General features: G+C 38.5%; 1 protein-coding gene across 2 annotated transcripts in view; it reads right to left on the bottom strand.

The window, feature by feature from the left end:
• Nucleotides 1-3238: 3238 nt before the first annotated feature.
• Nucleotides 3239-26830, bottom strand: part of NT5C2 (5'-nucleotidase, cytosolic II) — a 91006-nt gene continuing 67414 nt past the window's right edge. Inside the window, exons 4-19 of one of the 2 annotated variants that reach the window (XM_059169044.1) lie at nt 21032-21149; nt 20075-20170; nt 19722-19745; nt 15046-15137; nt 14848-14905; nt 13722-13815; nt 12943-12996; nt 10893-10976; nt 9832-9873; nt 8667-8774; nt 8312-8378; nt 7276-7446; nt 5866-5917; nt 5681-5741; nt 5375-5551; nt 3239-4627 (exon numbers count right to left, since the gene is read on the bottom strand). In XM_059169044.1, coding sequence (XP_059025027.1) covers nt 4391-4627; nt 5375-5551; nt 5681-5741; nt 5866-5917; nt 7276-7446; nt 8312-8378; nt 8667-8774; nt 9832-9873; nt 10893-10976; nt 12943-12996; nt 13722-13815; nt 14848-14905; nt 15046-15137; nt 19722-19745; nt 20075-20170; nt 21032-21149 — 1535 coding nt within the window. In that variant the 3' untranslated portion in view covers nt 3239-4390. The remainder of the gene's footprint in view (nt 4628-5374; nt 5552-5680; nt 5742-5865; nt 5918-7275; nt 7447-8311; nt 8379-8666; nt 8775-9831; nt 9874-10892; nt 10977-12942; nt 12997-13721; nt 13816-14847; nt 14906-15045; nt 15138-19721; nt 19746-20074; nt 20171-21031; nt 21150-26830) is intronic. The other variant, XM_059169045.1, reaches the window with a different exon arrangement.

Genomic DNA, 26830 nt, shown 5'->3' with positions numbered 1-26830 from the left:
GTGAGCTTCCTTACTACAATTCTGCTGCATCATGGACTTGAGGGCAGTGAGTCCAAAAATGAAGTCACTTGCTTCAAAATACCATACCCACAAGTCCGATTACCTCTGGTGAGAACCCTCCCTCAAAGAAAGACTTGATACACTTTTTTCTTTCTTTCTCTTTCTTTCTTTCTTTCTTTCTTTCTTTTTTGGTGTTGGAAAGGTTTGCTGGACATACTTCCAAGTATCTCAGGAACTTGTGAGACTCAGAAGGACTATTGCTATTTTTCACGGGAAGAACGTGCACTCAGCCACTTGGGCTCCAGTGCCTGTGGTGAAGTTTATCTTGGCCCAGACTCTTCAGGCCTGTTTATAGCCCCTGCCAGGCATGGATTTGGGAAGAGCTTAATGGGAGAGCAGACCTATTTGTGCTAATATGATTCATGAAACAATGTCTAATCTTTTTTTTTTCCTAGTAACAAAATAAGGCAAAGGGATCTTACTTTGTAGGAAGAAACACAGACCAGACCAAAAACTGGTGTAAATTAGAAAATATAAAGTACTTAGACTTACAGTAACAGAGTCAGCAAGCTTGAGATAAAATGTTCTGTTTCATTGGGAGGACTTTTTTGTGCAAGAGGTCTTCAGAGGAACTTTAAAAGACTGCTATATTTTTGAAATGGCATTATCTTTGTTGGAACAAGTCAGACTGCTGAGGCTTTGGAATGAAGCTACTGTGTCTGATGACAGGAAAAAAATGGGTGAGATTGCCGGTTACAGAAAAAAGATGCGTTGTTCACTCTAAACGAATTTTTTTTTTTTTTTTTAGAGGACTTGCTCTTTTCCTACATGCTCAGTAGTGAGAGGACAGTGTGAAATGCTGGGTGACGTTAGTGGAGGTGGAGGATGGGCTGCTGTGGGTTTTACTGGAAGTCACCAGGCTCTGCTTCCTGGCTGCTGTGCGAGTCCCCCTTTCTGTTTGGTGGGAGTGTGTCATTTTTCTTGTTTTTAAGGCTGCTTGGTAGCTCCATGGTAGAGATTTCATTCTAAGGGCCTCCCAAAGTTGTGTATCATTCGAAGTTGTTCCATTTGAGAAAAAATGCTGAGAAGTGCCCTCATCTCCAGTCACCAAGATAAAAACATCATGAGAAACCAAGTACTGAGACAGAAACTTCTAAACCAAGTGAGGAATTGAGCCATTGATGGTTAAGGCAATAGCTGGACCACAGTTAACATTTTTCCCACCATCAAAGAAAGGTTAAATATTTTCCATAACACGGAATGTGTACAAGGCTCCCACCCTTTGTGCAGACTTAGATATGCACTTACTTATCTCAGGCTATTTGTGGTGAATACGAGTATTTTTAAATGCTCTGGCAGCCTTGGAAAAACTTCAGGGCTTTAAAGTTGTTGACAAAATATTTCTTGAATAAATAAATCTGATTTAGAAATATCTAAACATGAACAAAGTACTTTTAAGTCTGACATGTCACTGCAAGTGGCTTTTTAAAGTAACTGCTTGGAACCAGTAACAGGACTAAGGGATTTGTAGCTCTAAGTTATTCTAGTTCTATTAAGAAGCACTTCTAAAAGCACCTTAGAAAGGGTAGCTCAAAGGGATTGCTTTCGTATTTTAGGTCTCAGTAGAGCTATATGCTTATAGTTGGTGAAAATTTAAGGTCTAACAGAATACTAAACTTTCTTGGCTTTAATTTTTCTAAATATACTGACCACCTTTGTAGAGATAACTGGCATTAAGTCCTCTTACAAAGGGAACCCAGCAGGGCTGTGGCCACCTGCTGGGTATGGCAGGGTCCCTGTCAGCCCTGTACCTGCCTAAGATTGAGAGTTGAGTCTAGCACCCCAGAAGGGGTGTCTGGTGCTTTTCAAATGCCCAGGGAAGAGATTTTGAAGAGTTGGAAAATCCATGTTCTCATAGTCTAACATGGACTCTGTCTGAAACAGAGACATTTAGTTCCACTTCCATAACTGTTGGCAACAGAGAAACTCCCTTTCATATTTTAGCAAACCCGACACCACTGCCCTGAATGCCTGCCCCTGGACCACCTAATTTCCTAGCATGCTCTTCTAACAGGAATAATATGCAGAGAAGCAACACCCTGCTCTGATTTCTTAGATGCTTATGGAATCCTAGCTCTTGAAAATAGATTTAGGTAGTCCTGAAGAAAGCTGTGACCAGCAGTAGAATTCTTCCAATTTTGTGCTTTTTACTTCTCGATCTTTGGATCCACTGTCAGACATGTGGCTAAAAAGAAACTCTTAAAAGATAAGATCTTGTGTGGATAACACAATATGAAAAGTGTGGTAAATTAAAAGCAAAGTGCTCATGATGGTCCTTGCTCTAAAAGGGAAAATATGTAAATGTACTATGAGAAGTTAGGCCCTGAGCAACATCCCCATCTTGAATAATAGCTGGGGGAACCACAAACATAATCTCTAAAATGGGGACAGTATTTAAGTGCTAGTTGTAATAGCATTTGTAACCTGATTATTTTTATTTTTAGGACTTATTTGAGGGCGCACAATGCAAGTGCAGGAGAGGGGCAGAAGGAGAGAATCTCAAGCGGACTCCCCACTGAGCATGCAGCCCGGTATCAGGATCTGAGCTGAACTCAAGAGGTGGCCACTCAACCGACTGAGCTGCCCAGGCGCCCCAGTAACTGAATTTACTTTTAAAGTAGTATATAGGGGCGCCTGGGTGGCTCAGTGGGTTAAGCCACTGCCTTCGGCTCAGGTCATGATCTCAGGGTCCTGGGATCGAGTCCCGCATCAGGCTCTCTGCTCGGCAGGGAGCCTGCTTCCCTCTCTCTGTGTCTCTGCCTGCCTCTCCATCTGCTTGTGATTTCTCTCTGTCAAATAAATAAATAAAATCTTTAAAAAAAAAATAAAAATAAAAATAAAGTAGTATATATTCCTAAGGGCTAGTAGTTAGAATGTTTCTTAACATAACTTAATGTAAAGCCCATATACTGAACGTGATAAGGTAATACAGTCTTAGCTATGTTACTGAACTGTGTTCCCTTCCTATAAAATCATTTTTAAAAAGCCTTACCTCAGTCCTATACCAAAAAACTTTGCACAGAAAAGCTGAGACCTCTTAGGTACTGTAACCATTACGAGGCATGCCAGACTATTTCCTTTATGAGAATGTCAAACCTGATGTCACTAGCCAAACCTAAACCCGCCTGAAGACCAACAGTTACTACAGTTCTGCTACAGGAAGGGGTCAAAGTCAGTATTAGAAATATTATACTTTATTGAATTCTAGAGCAGCTAATCTACACTCTGTGTTCACCAGTAAGAATGGAAGGAAGATCTGAAGGGTCAAGGACAAGTCTACACTACTGCTGGAACGGCTGTAGGCCACTCTGCACCTGTGGGACTAATACCCTAATGAACACAGCAATGATCCATTCTGGTTCAAAACAAGAAGTGATTTCTCCTGGGATTCGGAATTTACTCACACTGATTGCGCCCTGTGCCCTAGTAAGGCTCTAACCTTACAGAGCCCTCTTCCCGTCCTCTCAAGCTAGACTTTGAGCTCCGCAGTCCACCCTGGCCCAAACTAAGGAATTCACTCATAATGGAAGGAGGTTCCTCCTTTTCTTTTCACAGGGCTTGCTCCTTTGCCCTCTTGCAGCTAAATTTTTTCTATAGATTGATCCCAGATGAGAAAAAGACAGTTTCTGATACATTTCTGCTATCAAAAAAAATGTAAGGAAAAAAAAAATGTAAGAGATGAAGACTTGTACCTCAAAACAGAATCACTCGCTGCAGTGCCTTCCAGACCAGCCCTACAGCAAACCAAATACTTACACAAGGCCACTAAAGCCCCCAGTCTGCCCAGAGACACAGAGGACGCTTCAAAGCTTATAAAAGGAACCTTGGCCTTAACAGAAGACTACATTTGATAATGGAAACAATATATTTCTCCACTGATATACAATACTATGTGAAGCACTGAAAATTTCAGGATGGATTTTGGATAAGAACACAATTTGTAACACAACATCATTTTGGATCACCTCTTCCCATCACCCTTGCTCCACTCTGAGACTCTCCACCACCCCAGGTGTATCCAGCGCACACTGAGGAAACAAGACAAGGAAACGGTGTCACAAGCCACGATGGAGCCATCCTCATGCAGTTCTGCCCGGCTTTCCCCTTGCTTGTTTTCAATACAGACTCCATAACAATTTGAACCATCTGCAAAGAGTGCAAACAAAACTAAAAAGTATCTCTCTATGATTAGAATATTTTAAAGTCTTCAGAAACTTTCCAGATGTACCTTTGACAGAGCTCCCCCACCCACCGCTAGAACCCATCCTTTGCTCCTGTGAGTCCTGCCAGGCTTGTTTAATGGGTGCTCAGTTTTGGTTCTTATTCCTCCTTATTCTTCTTCCTCTTCCTCCTCCTCATCATCATCTTCATCATGGCAGTGTGTAATTTCCTGGGGGGCCAGTGGGAAGAGGTTGGGGGGTTTAATCTCACTAATTGACCGTGTCAACTGGTGCCGCTTGTAGTCGGTATCTTTGAAATCAACCGATGTACGGTTCCGAGTGGCAAGAGGGGACTCCATTTCATTGATGTCTACATGTGTGTGTTCCACCGTTGACTCATGAGGCATCTAGAACAAAGTCAGAGGTTCAGAAAGCCGGTGGAGTAAAACAGTTTCCTAAATCCTCACCCCTCCTTCTCCTGTGTGTTAGGTGGCTGTGAAGAGGCGTGTCTCCTGATCAAAGGCCCAGCCCATTCCGATACTGAAGCATCTTCCTAGAACTACCTCAAGCTGCCGCCTTCTCCTCTTCCACCCTTAAAACTGTCCAGATCATTACAGCCGGAAACAAGAAAAGATGGGATAGAAGATTCATAATTCACAGCAAACAGAAGTCCTAAACTACAGATCAGTATATATATAGTAGCACTAATAAGAGAAACACGGTTTTTATATAAATGCTAATGAAAGAGGAACATCTTCCCTACTCAAACTTTTAATGTAGTACGTTGCAGAGTAAAGTTATATCCTTTAACATCTGATCTTGATCCTACTTTCTCAGAGATGCCTTTTGTGCAACCATGTAACCTATTCATGGGCTTTTGTGCAGTAGAAAGGACGGACCCAGGAACAACTGGGTGGCTCAGCTGGTTAAGCATCTGCCTTCGGCTCAGGTCATGATCCCAAGGTCCTGCTTCTCCCTCTGCCTGCCGCTCCCCCTGCTTGTGCTCTGACAAATAAAACCTGAAGACATTTAAAAAAAAAAAAAAAAAAAAAAAAAGACCCAAACTCTCCTGTGCCACCCCACAAACCCAGCTGCAGATCTCAGTCTTAAGAGTGTATCTTAATTATGACTGGCCCAAGACCCTATTAACTCACCAAGACATGGGCAGCTCTGAAGAGGTAGCTGAATGGATAATACAGCAGGTTGATGAAAGATGCTGCATAGAGATCAGCATATCGCATCACCTGACTGGCAAAGAGGGTCTGCCGGGAGCCACTGCGAAACAGGCTTCCCATCATCCCATAGCACATGTCCATGTCATGAGTTACTTTCTAAAAGAGAGAAAGGATTGAATTCAAATATTTACTGAGTGCCAGCTATGTGCCAACCCCTATATATAACAGAACTATAAAAAGAAAAACTTGATTTTCCAAGTTTTCTCCCAAATTCCATTTGGATACCTTAATACGTCTCTGGATGGAACTAATGTCTGGGCGCTCGTTGCTGCTGCTGTCAAGATGCCTGGAGATGAAAAGAAAACTCCACTAAAAATCTCTAGAAAAGATGTCTCTTACACCTAGCTAACTCCCAAAGAGGTAGAGGGGTTTTAGGGAAGAAATATTTGTCTTGAAAGTGTAGAACTTACTTGTAGAGTTCAGCCAAGAAAATATCCAAGCTCTGAAGCTCTTCAAAAAGTGCTAAAGTTTGGAAGGAAAAGAAAAATGTTTTAAGTAAAGAAGCATTCAGTTTAAAACTGCTGCTAGAACTAAATTAAAAGGCTGCAGATAGGATGGAAAAGTAAAGCTACAGGTGAGTGTACAAAATGACTTCCTTCTCCTACTTCAGGAAAACCCACTCCTGCCCTGTATGGGATCTGGCAGCAGATAAAAGCCATGATTTCTTCTTTAACTGCCTTTCCTCCTATTTCAACACGTCTGGCTACAACTCTCCAAGTGAACGCAGACTCTGAGCTTACAAAGTGCTAATTCACATGCCATCTCTGGTGGGTAGCAAACATCTGTTAGCCGTTCCATTTTCAGATCAAAGAATGAGGAGTAAATGAAGTGTCCGGAGTCATAAGTCTAGGAAATCGAACCAAATCAACTATATCTACAGAATTCCCTAGGTGGAAAGTTGAAAATGGGGATGAGAAGCTAGCCCAAGAATGCCACCAAGGACAAGCGACAGCCGGTATCTGCTGCATGCTTTCGAGGTGTTCAGTCTTTCTCAACCTGACTTTTCCAAAGAGAATTAAGCCCTAATGGATTTACTGTATATAACAAATTTTATCATTTTTGGGAGAAATGAAAATCATGCAAATCAACTTCTCGGTTCTGTGGCTCAGATGAGGAACTCATGGCTGTTACCTGTATTTTCTTTATACACACATTACACCCCAGTTAGGTCTCAACGAAGTAGGTATTATCCTCATTTTCACATCTGAGGAAACTGAAGCACAAGGTGTTTCAGAAACTTCTAAGGGCGTGAAGATCTTAAGTAGTAAAGCTGGGGTCAGGACTTGAGGCAGTACCTTTCCACATGCTGTGGGTGATGCTAGCAAGGAGAGCTTACATGTCAAACATCTTTACATAACTAGACCTACACCTCAATTCAGCATACAGTTCAGAGAATACAATTTGGCCTCATTCTCAGAAGAGCAGGGAAAAAAAAAAAAAGGCATTACCACTCAGAGCCATCAATGCCCCCAAATCACTGATACAGGCTTGTGACAGAGACTGGAACTAGAAGGTGTGGTTGGAAAATATGGGACCACAGAGGAAAGTGGAATTCACAGTTTAGTTGCTACAGTAATATAACTCAGGATAGCAACATTCTATGCTTAACTAGGAAGGAATTCAAGAAGGCGGAACAAGATAACCTCCCCTATTTCCTCAAATTCTGGAGTTCTACACCACACCTGGCTAGAGGGAAGTATTCAAATATCTTAGGACTACCTCTGCCCCTTTCTCCCCACATAAAAAGTAATGAGTTCATTAAAGAGGCCTGATACACAGCTGGTCCTCAGGATATAAAAGTAAGAATAATGGCTCCTTACCACTCTTATCAGTCCAGACATGGAGCTCCTGTGCAAGTTCGGGAATCACCAAGAAAGTTCGCCAACCTTGCCGTTTCTTTGATTTTAAAATGTCTCCAAAAATGTGATCTCCAATATATAAAATGTCTTTGCCCTTGGCTCCCAACAGATCGCAGACTGTATCCGATGAACCTGAAATGATGGAATGAACAATGGGAAGACAAAAATGTCTCCAAAACCAGCATTTTAGGTACCATAACCATTAAATACTGTACAAATTTTATTCTTATGCAAGGAACAGACTAGTAAAAGGGCTCACTTTTCCTAAAGACCTACCACTATTTTTTTTCATCATTCCTTTTATTGCCTCTAAGGCAAGGCCTTCAGTTCCACTGTGTGAACCAGGCCTCTCAGTTACCAAATCCAAGAGCAACAACTACGTCTCAGTTTTTAGTGACTATAACCCTCCAAAAGTACCACTGCCATTTTCTCATCATAGATCTGACAATGTGGCTTCGTTCAACTATTTCTCACTGAAACAAAATCTGCATATCTGTGTCCATAAGGGCTCCCTGAGGATCCCTTTGAGAACTGCCTCAAATAGGGAAAAGGATGAAGAAAAATTGATCTTTTTAGGAAAATCAAAGACTCATTAAGTTGGGGCACCTGGGTGGCTCAGTTGGTTAAGTATCTGCCTTTGGCTTAGGTCATGGTCTCTGGGATGAAGCCCTGCATCGGGCTCCCTGCTTAGCGGGGAGTCTGCTGCTCCCTCGGCCCCTGCTCACGCGCACACACACTCTTCTTTCTCAAATAAATCTTAAAACCAAAAAAAAAAAAAAACCCCCACAAAACTCCTTAGGTCATAGTAACAGCTGCTCAAACCCATTCTCCCTGACTCCTTTTGCATGAGTAGGGGACCGAAGCATTTACCTCCAGCAGACAATATCTTAAGGATGTTAAAAAGTATGGGTCGCACTATGCCAGGAGGACACCAAAGCTTCCACAAAGGAGTCTGAACAAAGACTTAAAACTAAATAAAGGGAAATCTGTGACTCACCTCCTGAGTAGACGATGCCATGCTGTAACGGGCCTGTGTAGGTACCAATTTTCAGCTTGCCAGTCTTCTGTGAGGAGAGAAGATGAGACTTTGTAATAATTTATTGTTCAGTCACAATGGCCACCCAAAATGTGATTTGGATAGGCAGCTAAATGAACAGCACTTTTGAATTATATTCTTTGGGGTTTATTTGGCTCTCTCAACTAAGATGTTTAAAACTTAGATTAAATTAAAAAAAAAAAAAAAAGATATGGCTAATCAGTTAAACATACCTGTTTCCTTAGGAAGAATAAGAGTAGGGAAAGGAGAAATACGAAGGACAGGGGCTAGCAGACAGATCACCCCCTCGACTTACAGTATCCACCTGGCGTAGTACTGTGCCTTCTCCAAAAAAGAGTGGCTTCCGTGCATCTACCAAGATCAGGTCAAAGTAGGACTGCCACGGTCGATGGGAACTCCCAGGCTGATGAAGATGAGAAAGAGCAGAAGCCAAAACATCACTCCTAACCTTGAGGCACTAGTATTTAATCTCACTCAGATGTAAGGAGTGTAGACATATTAAGTATACACAGAAAATCCCACTCTTCTGTTAAAAACAGTGTGTTCTATTATAAGCCACATTCTTTTGGAAGCAAGCAAGGTAAAAACATAAATTTTATCTACTAATTTTTTCACAGCAACTTAACATATAAAGGAAAGTGCTCACACTCTGAAATGGGCTAACAGAGGCACAAAAGGGGACAAGGACAGATGCAAATTAATACTCAAGAGAGATTAAGAAAGAGGCAGATCAGCATTAGAACTGAAGTATACAAACTAACATGGAACTACTACTAGCAAATTTTACTGGTTATGTTCTCAGAATAATGGCTCATATTGCAGGCTTATCATAGCACTAACCTAGAAGTTATGCCCATTAACCTTATTTCCACCCTGAAACAGAACCATGCTATTAAACTTTTAAGGTCAACTGAAGAGCAGTGCATACTGTGCTTTTGGGCGATCTCAAAACAGATTTACTGATATTTACTCAGGCCTAGTAGTAAAATCCCTCAAGCATGTGACTAAGTTGCAATGAGTTTTCCTTAAATCTAAGTGTAGTCCTACTGCAGGAAAAAAGACTTCTCTGCTAAATATCAAAGCTAACTGTTCTCCTGGCACAGAACTCAGCAATAACTAAGACCAGTATCCAGAAGCTTTCAAGAATATATATATTTTCTGTTTCTTTTAATCAGATGTCTTCCTCAACCTGAAAATTCCTATCTTCGCCACACAAACTTAACAATACTGCATAATGTTATTCTGCTCCCATCCCACTAAAGAACACAAATATCTCTCCCTCTTATTTCTGTCTGCCTGGTTTTCAAAACTCTAGCAATGTTATACTATACTAGCTCCTGCATTATTTCTAACGTTAATCAAGATTCTAGATGAGTTCTGAATTCCCTTACTCTCAATATTCCAAGATGACTAAACGTATTAGTACTATAAGCAATGATCTATTAAGTTATATATAGTACCTTGGGGCCATGTGGGAAATCAAACAGGTAAGTCATAATTTTCTGGAAAAAAGAAATCCAACGTAAGGTCCATATACTACTTTTGCAAAAGATAAAAAGCACCTTAAAAAAAAAATCAAACCCAAGTTTTTCATGGCATGTCTTTTTCAATAAAGGACTCCTCACATTCTTGTTTCCTCTAAGTTTATGAAACTGTAACAACTGAAGCCAGAAATTACTGCTTCATCAAATAAAACGGACATTGTCAGTAAGACATAGGATTCTTCTGGGATGTATTTTTGTATACTTCGTCCACATACCCTTACCCGATTCTCCTGGAGGGCTGGAACATACATTTGGAATGGTATCTGAGGTAAAGGCACTGAGAAAACTGCTGACTCATGGGAATAATATACCTTGGCCGCCTAACTACTGTTCCTAGATTAACCAAGCCAATGAGCCATTGGATTTGTTGGCTTTGTAAGACTGCTTACTCCAGATCACTTTTCTAAATCAAGATTTTATATAAAGTGAATCAGGCGGCATGGAGCTGTCTGCTAGTACTATAAACTTGTGACAGTTTTAGCAAAAATAAGATGAAGGCAAGGAGTTAAAGCAGCTTTTCTACATGCTTTAATAATGGTAAAAAAAAATGGTAGTAAATTTTGATGGCTAAGAGTCAAAACATCTTTGCACCATCTACTGCTGTCTGGCTCCCAACAGCAGGGAGGGCATTTACATATGTACAATAAATAAATGTGTGACTTCTCAAATTTATATAAATGCTGTACCACGGAGACAGAGAAGCCATTTTAATCAGCACAAATGTTTTAAATAACCTCCAAATTAAAACTTAAAGTTAGCCAACTGTAATCAGGGAAAATAGTCAAATGAAACATTGAGAAAAATCGGAGAACCACTCTGATGTAGCCCTTATACTATAGAAATTTTTTCACTCTGCTCTCAAAATGAAATGGCAAAAAACTACCCTCACTTAACAAACTACTGTCCTCAGTATCTTCACAGTTCTTTAGGCCAAAATAATTCTTCTGTAAAGACAAATAGGAATATTAAGCACTTACATCTGTATACTTATAGTCACTGTTGGTGGCAAGAAACACTTTCCCTACTTCCTTCATTCGGCTCAGAAGCAAAGGCAGTTTTCCCTGCAATGTAATATGATTATGAGTGAAACACTAAAACACAAATACATACTCATTTACACTTGGACTTTTGTCCACAAGAACAGAGGATGCCCTTCAAGGGTTGGTTGGTTTCAGAATTTTATATTTAAAAGATCACATTAGGGGCACCTGGGTGGCTCAGTGGATTAAGCCTCTGCCTTTGGCTCAGGTCATGATCTCAGGGTCCTGGGATCGAGCCCCACATCGGGCTCTCCGCTTAGCGGGGAGCCTGCTTCCCCCTCTCTCTCTGCCTGCCTCTCTGCCTACTTGTGATCTCTCTCTTTCTCTCTCTGTCAAATAAATAAAATCTTAAAAGACCACATTATCACTATGCATGAATTATTAATATATATAGTATACATGGTATATATAATGTATAGGTTTATTTATAAAATTATACAGATGATATGCTTATTAAAAACACCTTGGGGCACCTGGCTGGCTCAGTCAGTGGAGCACCCAACTCTTGCGCTCAGGGATGTGAGTCTGAGCCCCCCACTGGGTGTAGAGATTACCAAAAAACAAAAAAAAAATTTTAAAATTTCTTTAAAAATAACAAAAACATCTCTACCTTCCTCGTGTCTACCTCAAGAAAGAGTTTAAATTACCTTGTAATCTCAAAGTACATGAATGAAGTATGTAAAGGGTCAGGAAAAGCTGATTTTAAATATTCATGTTAGAGAATGCATGCACAATCGCATGTACTCTCCTGAACCCCTCAATGTTCTCTCTTGAAACAACAGAGTGGAAGTGGGAGTAGAGGGTAAATAGGAGGTACAGACTGAAAACAATTTAGAAATCTGTACCAAAGTACCTCGAAGAAATATTGCATTGTGTTACTCTGTGAGAAAAGGAAGAAGTATCTCATCTTAGAGCTATGTATGTTTCCTTTTTATTTTAAAATAATTCCCTGAGCCTGGTTGGCATGATCCCAGGGTGCTGGGATTGAGTCCCACACATCAGACTCCTTGCTCAGCAGGGAGCCTGCTTCTCCACCTGCCTGCCACTACCCCTGCTTATGCTCTATGACAAATATTTTTAAAACTATAAAATAAAAGTAAGATAAAATAATTTCAGACATAGAGTGCTTGGGTGGCTGAGTAGGTTATGTGGCTGACTTTTGGTTTTGGCTCAGGTCATGATCTCAGGGTTATGGGATCGAGCCCCAGACAGGGCTCCATGATCAGAACAGAGTCTGCTCAGCACCCTCTTTCCCTCTCCTTCTCCCATCTCCTCTGCTCTCCCACCAGCTTGTGGACACTTCAAAAATAATTCCAGACTTAAAGAAAAGTCAGGAAAAGAGTACATTCAGTATATTCTTCATCAAGCTTCCCTTAATACTCAGATCTTACATAAACATAGCACAATGATCAAAACTAAGAAATTAACACTGGTACAAACTACAGATTTTTAAAATCTTCCAAGAAATCTTAAAGCTTTCCTCATTATTCCCTACTGATTTAATTTAAATAATGGTCACATATAGGTACATTTTTTTGGTTATCTAGTGCTCTGATTTTGATTTGGATCACATTCAGGTGTGTCCTGTGGCCTTACCCCTTACTAACTGTATGAACTTGGGCAAGTTATATAACCTCTGTTCCTCAGTTTCTTTAACTATACAACAGAGGTAACAATACCTACTCTCAGGGTTCTATGGAAGATTAAATAGCATATAATCACTTAGTACAGTGATGCGCACATAGTAACTACTCTAGCTACTCTTATCATTAGAGCTAAAAGGACAAATGAAATACTAGCTCTTTTTGGCTATGAACAAATAGGAAAAACTGTATTAGGACCTATGTTCTGGCTGAAAATTTCTGGTGATTATACTTGATGCATATTATATGCAGACAAAGAAGTATCTTCCCTTGTCCATTTCATTATAATAGGCTTGTTATTCATTTTCATGATTTGCAAATCTATTTTCCCCTTTATTACTTACATCTTTGACTACATACTTCTCAAGATTTTCAACTGTCTTTTCCTTAAGAGAGCCCTAGGGGAAGGAAAGAAAAAAAAACTCAGTTATTAACAGTTTATAAGAAAAATTATGTCTACTATCAACCCAAATGCATTTCTTAAGTATTTACCAAAAGGCAAAAGTAGATAAACTAGACAGGGCCATGATAAAGCAGCAGATGTGATTTGCTGGACTCTGCCTCCAAAATGTGTTTAAAATCTAAAACTCTTTTTATTTTGAACTAGAAATCTAAAGGAATTTCATATTTTATTCAGTACAATTTATAGTAAATGTAATATTAGTATTACTAGTCAAGCAGGAGGTATCTGGAAAAAAAGTCCTTAATCATCCTCAAAGAGTAGGGTTAAGTATAATCTTAACACTAAAATCTCTTCTAAGTTGGGGCGCCTAGGTGGCTCAGTGGGTTAAAGCATCTGCCTTCGGCTCAGGTCATGATCCCAGGGTCCTGGGATCGAGTCCCGCATCGGGCTCTCTGCTTGGCAGGGAGTCTGCTTCCTCCTCTCTCTCTCTGCCTACTTGTGATCTCTCTCTCTATCAAATAAATAAATAAATAAATAATCATTAAAAAAAAACTAGAAGACAAGAACAAAAATATTCTAGAGAGCAGTCACTAGGGGGCAAATCCAATTTTTTCTTTTTAATGGAGGAAAAATTCTGCTGTATTTGCACTTGAAAATGTAACATTAGACCATAAAACCCACACCATTGAGTGAACAGGTGAAACAGTAGCTCCTAGGTACCTTGTAATGAACCCAGTCAACAGCATCTCTTACATCCTGGAACATACTTCGGTAAGACATGAAGAGGTCCCCATCTTTAAATCCTGTTTCACAGCTATACAAAGATGAAAAGAACATGACAGGGATTCCAAAAGAGAGTAAATAAGATGAACACCAAACACTGCCCCGGGGACCCAAGGTTCCATTATCACATGGATAAAGGCTGCGGCTAATTAGGAAAATAATTACTCCCTAAAGAAAATCCATTTTGACCATATAGTATATTGTATTCAATGGAATACAATAATTGTGAACAAATATAATGTGATAGAATAATATACTGAAGTGGAAGCTAAAAGGTCAGTTCCAAAAATATCATGTTCTTTCATTCATCACTTTCAAGAAACAGGTTCCCATCAAAGAAACGTTTAAAACTTAAAATCGGTAATTTAGGTTCTCTTCATCCTGACTTTTCTGATGTTGTTCCTAGGTAAAGGTATGGCATATTTTCTATTTAACTTTATGACTTAGTGCTCCACCAGATTTAGTGCCTTGAAGCAGACAAGGCCTGGACAGGATAAGAAGTTAGCAAACTCTGACACACATGGCTGAACTTTTAGCAGTAGTTATACAATTTCCCTAAAATAGGAGAGGATACCTTGTTCCAGACTTAAAATTTTACTTCAGGGAGGATACACCATATTCACTCCTCAATCAAATCTCACTGGGCCTAGAAATAAAACTAAATTACCACCCCTGAATGGCTCCTGGGCTGCTGCTGTGAAATGAGTTGGGGGTTTCAGTGTAATTCTGCTTGGACAGATAATCATCACACAAACCTCCCACTCAGTTGTCACAATTAGCACCTCTGCTGGCCGTCTTCATTCCCAGGAGAAGCCAATCAGAAGTGGTCCCTTCCAAACATGGCTGCAGCACACTGGCAAGGAGAGGGGCCGTGTGGGAGCTGAGAGCCTGCATGGAGCTGCTGCCGCTGTCCCATCTCTCAGGCTGGCAATGTGGCATCTCTCACTAGCACTAAATTCACTTCAGAAAAGCAGAAAAGACCTACAATGGCCAGTTCTCTAAAACCCTGTACATTAATTTCAAAAAAATCAATCGGAAAAATAAAGTTATACCATATACATACCTGGTATATCTAGGACAATTAGTAAAAAAATCTACAAGGCAGGCCAACAGGTAGGTCTCTGAAAAATGAAGAATAGATATTCATAAGCTATAAGTGAGATAATTTGAAGTGATCTCATTGTTTCCCTTGGACAAGGACAAATGATCATGAAAAGAAGGGAAAGCATCCGTAATACAGAGGCACAGGGAATGAGTCTACCTGGTAGATTGAAAAGTGTGTTCAGAATGTAAAATCTTTCAGTGTCATCTCGTTGGATAAATTTGTTTGGATACTGCTCTCTAGTTTCTGGTCTGAAAGAAAAAAAACTTTAAATTAACTGACATTCAAGAAATGAACATTGTTAATAGCTATGAGAAATAAGCAACATTCAAAACTTCATTCAAATATGTCGGTGGCTATATTCAAGGAAGGGTTCTAAATATTATATATGAGTAGCTCAGGTTCCAGCTCTTTAAGTTCTCAGTCTGGTAAGGGAGGTGAGTCACATACACAGTTATCACCAGGTAAAAAAAATCACAACTCCCACAAGAAAGGTGCAGAGAGCTATGAGAAAACGGAGGAAGAGGTAACCATTTCAACTAATGGGGTAGGAGTAAATGTGGGAATAAGGAGAGGAAAGTCTAGGAAGGATTCATAAAAAAGGTGGCAACAGGAGCTGGTCCTTAAAGGCTCGGTAGACCAATTCAAAAACTAGTCCAGCTGGAGAAGAAAGAGGGGAGCAGAGGAAAATAAAACTAGAAAGATGAACTGAAGCAGATCATGCTATTGTTATTTTTCATTCAGGGGCAACAGAGTGCCACTGATAGGCTATGGGTTTTTTTGGGGTTTTTTTGGTCTATGTTTGGTTTTTGCCACAGACAGTTTTTAAGCAGAGGGATAAAACTATCAGAGCCGAATTATAAAAATATTCAACTAGTAATGATTTTAGGATAAAAAGTAGAAAGAAATGTGATTACACTGCAAAAGTGGCTACAAACTCTTCCTATGCATTGTAATGTCTCCCAATGCAGTTCCTCTCATTAAGAGGCTCGGTCTATTTCTCCATCCTCAAATACAGGCTTGAGTAGTAGCAACAGGGATCCAAGCAGAGGCTTGGAAAACACCTGCATATTCGGGTTTGCCTTCTCTTGCTGCCCTTGCACCTCTGAGACTACTGAGTGAATGAGAGGTATAACCTGCTAGAAGCTAAAACACTACACACAGAAATGAGGCCTGCCAGCCACAGGCTGCCAAATGCCACACATGTGAGTGAGGCTGTGTCAGAGCAGCAGAGCAGCCCTAGAACTGCCCAGATGACTCTCAGAATTTTGAGCTAAATAAAATGGGTACTGTTTTAAGACACTAAGTTTTGAAATAATTTACTATGCACCAAAAGCTAACTGACACAAAGAAATCAGTTAAGTGGTTATTGCAATTGTCCAGATGAGAGCGGTGGGTTCTGTCCTAAAGTGGTAGCACATTAAAGTTTAAAGGGAAGCATTAATCAAGAGAGACTGCCAAGGTAAATCAACGAGACCAGGCAACTGGCTGTGGCAGATGAGCGACACAGAGTCAAAGATGATGATGCTCATAGGAAGGTGCCTCTGAGAGGGTGAGAGGGCGGTGGTACCCTTAAGAGAAATATGAAAACTGGGTAAGAAGTAGCTGCAAGAGGAATTCTACTTTGGATACATTAAGTTCAAAGTAAACATATTTTTGTAGGCAATGCGTAGTAAAGGTCAAGAACTTAAAACAGAGATTCAGACTTCAGAGAGAACTGGGGTCACCTACACACAGGTAACAGATGAAGTCATGAAGACTGTTACAGTAGATGAGGCCACTTGCAGTGCACTGGTGGGGGGGGGGGGGGAGACAGAATAGACCCATGGAGAACATTAAGGAGCAAAACAGAAAAAAGTTGTTAGAGATGCCCAAAAACCTTGGAGAGTAAAATGAAATACTCTAAGAAGAGGAAGGGGATAGAATTAATAAACAAAAACAGTACAAAGAAACCTAAAAACAGAAAAACTAAAATTTAAAAAGGCACAATTCTCAGGGCGCCTGGCTGGTTCAGTGTGTGTACAACTCTGGATCTTGGGGTTTTGAGTTCGAGTCTCATGTTGGGTGTAGAGTGTGATTAAAAATAAAATATTTTTTAAATGCACATTTCTCACAATGAATATATAACTAATCTAAATAAAGGTCATCAACTTTAAAGTTCCTATCAATCTGGGTAAATTCCTACTTGGGTCTGTTAATTACCAGTGGCATAAACTCTAGTTACAAATATAAAATCATATTAGCTCCCTGGCTTAGTCACCCTTCTGAAATAGGAGTTCCCAATAAGGAATAAGTTAGTAGAATATCTCATTTTCTAGCCTTCTAATATTTTCTATAATGAAATTTAAGGTGGAAGGGAATAGTAATGCTCTGCTCTCCTCAGTCAGGTTTAGTCAGATGACACTGTCTCCTTGGATGTCCTTTACTATTCCCTCCACTGTTAGAGTAATTCCTTTACATAAGGATAGTTAACAGTTATTTATTAGGCAATTAGAACACAAACTGACTTATAAATATAGCTAGCAATTGCATTTTGTTTAAATTAAGTGTCAAATCAGGCTAGCACATATTTAAAATGAAGAAGGAGGGAATGCTAGACTTGGAAGATGGAAGGAACATAGTGACAATACAGAGTACTGCTAACTTTCTATGATTTGCAGAATAAAGATTTGATCTCAGTATTAACCTACTCTAAAACTTGAAAGGCCTTTGTCTTGTCCAAAAAAGAGGCCCCAACTCATTGGCAAGGCAGGTAAGTTATGCCTCATGCAGCCCTAAGCTTCCTTCCAGCCTTGTCTACCAGTACGCTTCATGGCTCCCTTTCCTTCTCCATCCATCCTCAACCTCTCCTTTTCCACAGGCTTTTCCTTTTGACTCTGAAGACAGTACAGTGCGTGTTGTTTGAATGATTCTGCATTACCCACAAATGACTTATTTTTGAAACACTACTAAATGTACTTCCAAAGGAACTATTTGGAAACTTTATCGGTTTATTTGAGGAAAGAAAGAAGGTCTGTGGATCCTGAGTTAGTAAATCTAACTGCAATACAAATTGATAGAACTTCCTTTTCTTCTCAAACTACCCCTCTTTGCAACACAAAAACCCCTTTCAGACATTAATAAATACAACCTCGGTTTATCTTCATTGGGATTTTGAATTATGGTACAATATCCACATATAAAATAGCTTAGCTTGCTAGCATTATTTGCAATAGCTTCACTTTCTAAATCCTGTCTCCTAATATTCGTGCATCTTGAACAAACCCCTTATGAAAGGAATCATGAAAAAAAGGCAGAGGGGTGCCTGGGTGGCTCAGTGGGTTAAGGCTCTGCCTTCAGCTCAGGTCATGGTCTCAGAGTCCTGGGATTGAGCCCCACATTGGGCTCTGCTCAGCAGGGAGCCTGCTTCCCCCACTCTCTCTGCCTTTCTGCCTAATTGTCATCTCTCTGTCAAACAAATAAATAAAATCTTAAAAAAAAAAAAAAAAAGAAAGGCAGATATAATCACTAGCTTGCTAATGTGCCAAGGTGGGGGGTTTACTTCACACTGTTCTTATTATTATGTATACTTGGAAATCTTCAAGCTGGAAAGTCCTGTATCAGATGCTTCACTTCCAAATAGGGCATTGCTATGACCTCAGATTTAAAGGATACTCTGATACAGTCACTAAAAGTATTTACCAAAAAGATATTGTCTCAGGATGCCTGAGTGGCTCAGTTGGTTAAGCCACTGCCTTCACTCAGGTCATGATCCTGGAGTTCTGGGATCGAGTCCCACATCGGGCTCCTAGCTCCTTGGGGAGTCTGCTTCTCTCTTCTCATGCTCTCTCTCCCTCTCTCAAATAAATAAATAAAATCTTTTTTTTTTTTTTTAGATTTTATTTATTTATTTGACAGACAGAGATCACAAGTAGGGAGAGAGGCAGGCAGAGAGAGAGACGGAGAAGCAGGCTCCCTGCCGAGCAGAGAGCCTGATGTGGGGCTCGATCCCAGGACTCTGGAATCATGACCCGAGCTGAAGGCAGAGGCTTTAACCCACTGAGCCACCCAGGCACCCCAAATAAATAAAATCTTTAAAAAAAAAAAAAAAGATATTGTCTCTTTAAAAATTTCAATGCAGACCCTGTGGTTTTTACTACTTTGAGAATAACATATAGAAGAGTTATGAGAGACTGACACATAATCTATTACAGTTTTACGAGTTGCTCTGTCCAGGGGCGCCTGGGTGGCTCAGTGGGTTAAGGCTTCTGCGCTCAGCTCAGGTCATGATCCCAGGGTCCTGGGATCGAACCCCATATCAGGCTCTCTGCTCAGCAGGGAGCCTGCTTCCTCCTCTCTCTGCCTGCTTCTCCGCCTACTTGTGATCTCTGTCTTTCAAATGAATAAATAAAATCTTAAAAAAAAAAAAAAAAGTTGCTCTGTCCCTATTATAGTGTCAGTAGTAAATTAGGTAGGATAATAGTGGAGAAAATGTGCAATTGTCAAGCCACAGTGACAGAGAGTGACAAACTGTAATATTGTGATTTTTAAAGAAAACTTTGGGATGCTTCACCAGAACAGTAGACACCAAATTTTATCTGCTGTTTACTAGGGTGGGAAGTCCAAATTAGTGCGAATAGTGGAAATATACTGGTTATTAAAATAAAGCTTATTCTTACTTGTTTAAATATTATCACCCTTATTCATTTTTAACCCATGCTTTCAAAAATTTTAATCATGTGACCAAATATCTGAAGCTACTCATTAGATTAAAAAATAATATATTAGCTATTAAAAATCTTAGTCATTTACGCTGTTGTAGTTTTAAATTTTTCAAAGCACTTTTATATACATACCTCTTCTGAGCAGCTACCTGAGAACTGTATTAAAAAGGAGAAAATAAAAATCTTAGAATTTCAAATAAGTCAAAGCCACTACAGTTCTTTTTGGGCAAGTTTCAAGATTAGCTTTGTTGGATGCTGTATATTTAGAAACCACTTAATTTACACAAAATGCAATGCTAACTATATTTATAAGTCAGTTTGGGTCCTAACTGCCTGACAAATAAATGTTAAGTATCCTTATGCAAAGAATTGTTCTTTAATGATGAGGGAACAGGAAAGTATATTACATATAGGGAGACAAGGTGATTTTCATATTGTTTCACTATAAAAACACTAGAAAGAGGCTAAAGGTCCTCTATACTCACCCTCTTATGAAGTTAAATCCATGTGCACAGACCAAAAGGTTTCCATAGGCATCAACTTTCAAAAGATTTCCATATAGTGTGTCAAAAACAAGTCCCCTATGTGAAAATGAAGATGTCATCAGTAATCCAAAAATAACAGAGGCAACAATCTTATGTAGTGTTATTACTCAATCATTATAAACCAATGTCATCTTATTCAAGCTTTATGACAACCATGTCCCCAAAACAATATATTCCCATTGGCTGGAGTGAATAAATAAATCCTTATAAACTAAACCAAGAGCAACTAAAAAATATTTACTCTGTCCAAATAATCACAAGTGTTTTTTGTAAGGAATAAGAGCTTAAACAAGGTTGAACTGCTCCTCTTAATACAGTGGTTCCATTCTAAAAGAGTCTTTTAATTGGCTTGGACAAATGAGCTGGCTTATATTTCCCTCTCATAGATGCTATATGTGGGACATACATGATAGGATCTCAAACCCATCTTTCTTAATCGTAAATCTTCCCTATCAAATCCAAAAACACAAACTGCCAAGAAGGCTCCTGATGACCAAGTGAAGTGTATTATAGTAAAGCATGTAACTGCTCTCCAAGAGCAAAAGGTAGGAGTAGCGTTGGTGGTATAGTGGTGAGCATAGCTGCCTTCCAAAAGGTAGGAGTATCTGTGATGACTGCCCATAAGTTTTAATCATCTTTCCCCGTTCCCCATAAATAGATCTTCAGTAACAATAAACTAAGCTGAATTCAAGAACACAAAAGATACGATGCACAAGAAAAGTCCATGGTAATTTTAGAATCAACATCAACCAAAAAAAAAACCACAACTAGAAACAAACCAAAGAATCTTTTTTGGTTCTTTTCTTTGAAGGTAGGCATGGTCAGAGATGCATTTGGAATTATTAATCTGGGGGATAGAAGGAAGGATTTTAATCCAAAAAAACTTTTAAAAATTACCTGGTAGGGAATGTAGAATCATAAGCAAAGCTGAGCAGTTCCTGAGGGTAGCCAATAGAAACTAATCTCTCCACAGTAAGCTCAAAGCCAAGGGACTCATACTCCGGGGACTTGTACACTGTACAAAGAAGAGGTTCTCATTATAATAATAGTCAATGAAAACAAAGGGCAAACGAGTGAATTTCTACTCTTTCCCAGCTCCTCCCTCTTCCTAAATAAGCCATTTTCTTCCTCAAACTCCATGTTTTGTACTGCCCCAAAAAGCCACAGAACTCAACTGCTGGTCTGTGAAAACAGATCATTATTTTTGTAGGAGTAAGAGCAACAAGATGAATTACCAGACATTTCAGAATAATTCTTTCATTTCTTAGGAAACTTAATGTTTTTCCCTTTATCTGTTCTTTCATGCCCACAATCTAAAGGAAGAAAAAGGAACTAATATGCACAGCTGTGATATTAACCATGTAGAGAGGTCTATATACTTTAAAGGTTTCACTGATGTGTACAATTGGTGTAGGAATTCTTCAAAAAAGCTTAAAAAAAAAAAAAACCCAGTCTATTTTTGCAATCCCTATTTGGCTTGGTAGTTGCTTTAAACTCCTTCTCTAATTAGCATATAATTCTACTTATCAGGATTAACTTCTTTTCTTATCAACGCTAACAAAAATATAAAGCCATCAAAATTGAATTTTAAGTTATTGTTGCAATACCAACCATAAAACAACACGTCTGGGACAATTAGGAAAATCTGGATGTGGACTGGGAATTAGATATTAAAGAATTATGACTGGGCATAGAGGCAGGGAGAACTGGAGGAAGGTGATCAAAAGGTACAAAGTTCCAGTTATAATAAGTAAGTACTAGGGATATAGTGGACAACATGAGGACTTCAGCTAACACCACTCACTGTATGATATACAGGAATGTGGTTAAGAGAGTAAATCCTAAGAGTTCTCATCACAAGGAGGAAAAAAAAAAAAAATTCCCTCTATTCTTTCTTTTCATTTTATCTATATCATAAGATGGATGTTAGCTAAAGCTATCACGGTAATTATTTCCCAATATATGTAAATCAAACCATCATGCTGTATGCCTTATTTCCTTTGTATGACTTATACAGTGATACATATCAATTATTTCTCAATAAAACTGGAAATACACATTAAAAAAGAATTAGGACTCATTTTATGAGATGTGATTATGGGAGGATGGGTATATGCATGTGTGTGTGTGTATGTGTGTGTGTGTGTATCTATCTATCAATCTATATATATACAGTTAACTGCCAAAGAAGCCTACTGAGTTTGTTACAGGTGAAATAAAATGGATTTTTGAATATGGGGGTTTCTCTCTATTATTATAATCTCTAAAAGCTCCTACAATGAGAAAACTTTTTAGAATCATCATTGCAGTTCAGTGTAAAGGAAATGGTGCTCCTTTAAATAGGTCTCCTCCAAATGCAATATTTAGGTATCTTTCCATCAGTCTCTAGGAGTGAGTAAGCTGTATTAAAAAGAAAAATAAAAAGACCTTCAACCTCGCTAAATGCCAAATGAGGCAAAAAAAAAAAAATCCATTCATTTTTATCTCACAATAATGCACTTGTTGTTGTTATATTATTATTGTTCTTCCATCCACAATTAATAAACACCCTATGGCTCAAACTGATTTTTCACTGCAATCAGTCTGTTGACCCAAATTAGTGCTAATATCTTAATGAGTACTTAACTCAACTTTTCCTTGCCAAAAGCAATCTTTTAGAATACTTCCGGAATACATAAATAGAAATACATAAAAGAAACCAGTAATTCTGGTCATCTCCACAGAAGGGAACTGAGTAGCTAAGAGATAGGGAAGGAAGTACACTTTCGTTTACCTTCTGTACTTCTATAACTTGTAACATATTACTGTATATATCTGTATATAGCTGTTATTATTAAAGTTGAATTGTTAAAAAAAATAAAAAGCAGGATGGGCTTTCAAAATCTTTTAATAAACATGTGTCATATTTAAAAAGCCTAAAGTTTTTAAGGCCCTTTTAAAGGAGAAGGAGGGCCCCTGAGTCTTACCTCCTCAGAACAATGTCAAAAACAGCTGTCATTTTATCATCTCAGGGGTAAAAATTAATGCTAATGCTAATACTAATATTCTCAATACTGACTATTTATTTTCTCTGTTCAATTCCATCCCCACTATTACCCTCGCCCACAAAAAACCATGGAAACCAAAAAGCCTTTTGGAATCCATGAGTGTGGAATTCTTAAATCTAAATGATATACGCTGTGGTAAAGGAAGTGCTTGTATATTCACACATACTAAAAGAGTAAGAGCTGGTGTATTATAATAAAACCAGGAAAGTAGTACTGACTGATGTCAATCTGAGTTATCCTAAGAATATAAAATAATCTCTCTCACCCAACACTGTGCTTCCTCTCCAATTGAGAAGTAAATCTCTTTTAACAAATTCCCATTAAACAAAAATTTTCTCAATCCTAACTAACAAAGCTCCACTTACTTCAAACAATATTTAATGAAACAAAATCCCAGTACTGTTAAGCAATCTGGCTAATCCACTGACATTCATTATTATAGGATTTAGCCCATATAAAATGTTTTCAATTATTAATTTTTTCAGAATAAAACATAATAATTTGCTGTTTATACCTTAAAAATGGGAGTCAAAAACAAACAAACCTTAATCGCCCTCCCCCACCCAAGCTCACCCCAAAATGAGCCATTTTCCCTGGTTAGAGATCAGGTCATTATAATGATGGAGTAATAGTGATTAAAAACCTGTGTTTAGGAGACACTCTGGATTGAAACCCAAATCTAATTTTTCAGAATTTTTAGTGAAAAAAAAAAAAAAAAAAAAAAGGAGAGGGGTAGGTATCTCAAATCCCATTTTTCCAGCACAACCCTAAAACAGTGGAAAATGAAGCACTACACACTTGCCGTATTTATCTTTATTCCAGGACAGAACTTCCCAAGCATTCAACTGAGGTGACTTTCTAGTCATTCCACCTACAGAAATAAATACTTTAAACTTCCTTTTACCTAATTAATTTAGGGTACTTTCCAGAAATACAATGTATTTTCCCCATTTACTGACCTGAAGTTACATAGCAAGTACAAATGTAAACTTAAACCAGAATTTAGGTCTCCCTGAGTCTCACCCAAAACTCTGCGGAGGGATAGACTCCCACTGTTAAAAATCGATTTCTAGATTACATCGGCCATCAAAACTTATGCCTAGGTGTTGAAATACACTACCCTCCCTCCAATTTCTTTGACCTCGTCCAAAATAAACTGCTCTAGTCACAGGTGGGAATGGATTTAGCAAAGAGAGTTCAAATTCCACTTTGACAACACTATCTATTTCACTAAGCACTCTATTAATCAGTAAGACCTACAAGCTATTGACATTTTCTCATAGCTTCCCGGATAATCATTTGAGTAACACGAATTCCCAAGTCATTACATCATCCACTAGTACAGTACAACCAGGCTGGAGAAGTGCAACTGTAGCTGCACAGATCACAAGTTTAGATGTTTTGTTCTAAATGTCCTTGGGAATGAACTGAATAATCACACTTCGTTCTGATCTGGTAGCAAAACTGACTAGTCCCAAAGCCTAAAAAGTATCGCCATCCCTTGAGAAATAAATAAATAAAAGTAAAATTCCGTTTTTTAAATTACCAAGCCCTTCAAAGTCAGCCTTGATCTCTGGGGAACCATATGCATCACCTCTAACTGTAGAGCTCTACATCTCTCCACAGCTGCAAAGGCTCTAATTCAATTTCTCTTGCAAAACTGGTGAGTAAATGATGCGTAACTTCAAGCTCAATTCTTACAACTGACTTCCCAAAATGCAACCAAAAGATTCAGAGTAAACATAACCTCACACATTCACTGCTTATTTCTTCTTCAAGAAAGTCCTCAGGCCTAACCTAATTTACCCAATGTTCAAAGACAAAGGAAGAAGTTAATTTCAAGGGCCAGAGTCCAAAAAAGAGGAGTGCTTCAGCCATCAGAGCAGCACACGGTGTTCTCAGGTTACATAACTAGACTATAAAGAGACAACCAAAGCTTTGAAAGCTGAAGCTACTGAGAGCATTTAAAGATATTCTTTCCTCCATAATCTGTAAGGAAAAAACAGTTCTCCAAAAAAATATCAACTATGTGTTGTGGGGATGACAGTTACAGGCTCTGTTTTGAGAAATGTTGTTCACACAAGATAGAACCTAAGTTAGAGGAGACCGTCTCTGAAATGAGCCAAAATCATTCTGCAGGGAAGTTTAAAATTCTCATGCACTTGTTACCTTTGCCACCAAGACACACTGTGTATAGTAGTTTATAGATTTTAGAAAAATGAAGGGCAAACCTCTACAGAGGTTCCAGCCTAGCAGAGTGCTGCTGCCAAAATGAGAACTCACATGAGGCAGATGCAGATGTAGAGTGTCACTCCAGTCTTGAAGGAGTTACACTGGCTCTCCTGTTAAAAAAAACAAAACAAAGCAACAAAACAAAACAAAAACAAAAACAAAAACTGGTTTTAAAACTGTTGCGATGGGCTGGAACAGAGAGACACCATTTGGATACTGGTATTTACAGGAGTTACTGCCCTCCTATTTAGAAGCCTCTGACCATCACTAAAATTAGTCTAAACGGCCATAACAAAACAAGGGTATTGAAGATTAGCCTAAGTATTGTGCATTATTTAAATTTTCTGACACTCAGCCTGGAATAGAAGCCAAGTCTAATCCTGAATTCTTAAGTTAGATAAACAGAAAAATAAATTCATCTTTTTTTAGTGTATTTTCTCTAGCACATTTCAGGTTTATATGACAGAAACTAAATGCAGCTGGTAAACAATATTTAAAATTGATCTACAGTAAGGGAACAGGCTAAATAACGGATACGAGAATAAACCAGAACAGTCTAAATCTTGCTGTTAAGCACCCACTTAAAGTAAGTCTACTTGTACCTAACTACCTACTTTTCTACCCTTCCAACACCTAAATTTGTCATCTTGATACAGACAAGAACCAACTTCACTGCTAAAAATCTAACCAGATGTCTAAATGTGGAATAGAAGGAAAACTTATTTTGATTCTATCAGTGGTATTTGCGCTCAGTAAGAAGGGTCTTACTCTTCTACTTTCATAAACTTAGAGAAACTATCTAGTCTAGTAAAACAAAAAACTTGAAGATACATAGAAGATATTGACACTTTTAAGATATGCGTTATGTTTAACTTTATAGGGAATCATTTTCCCTAGAGACATTTAGGTTTTTAAAAACACATGGTTTGACTCTTCCAACTTTTTTGTGAAAGGAAGGTGGTATAAAATAATAAAAGAAATAAAAGAGCAAGAATGACCAAATATAATGTCTAAAAGTCCTAAAACATTACAACTAGGAAAAACCACCACCACAAATCACTATGAAAAACAAATATCCAAACCAACCACCCAAGAATAGTTACTTGCTTTTATGCTGTGCATGTGATTAACATCAACATTCTCTATTTAAGGTTATGCAATGTTGGTTTTCTGAGACTGTAACTAGAAAAGGCAAATTGATTCATATTTTCATTAAGATTTTAAAATAAAACCTTTTCAATTCTCATATAAACAACAGAGGCCTTTTCTCACTTTTCAAAACTATTTGAAAACCCTAACATAATAATACAGACATAGTAAAAACTTCTATCTCTAATCCAAGAGATCACTAATGATCCTAAAAAGATTCTGAAATTTTCTAAAAATGATCTTAATTTTAATTTACTTAAAATACAAA

This window comes from Mustela lutreola, chromosome 4, assembly GCF_030435805.1.
Source record: "Mustela lutreola isolate mMusLut2 chromosome 4, mMusLut2.pri, whole genome shotgun sequence".
NCBI lineage: Eukaryota > Metazoa > Chordata > Mammalia > Carnivora > Mustelidae > Mustela > Mustela lutreola.
This window is presented reverse-complemented; position numbering and strand designations above follow the sequence as displayed.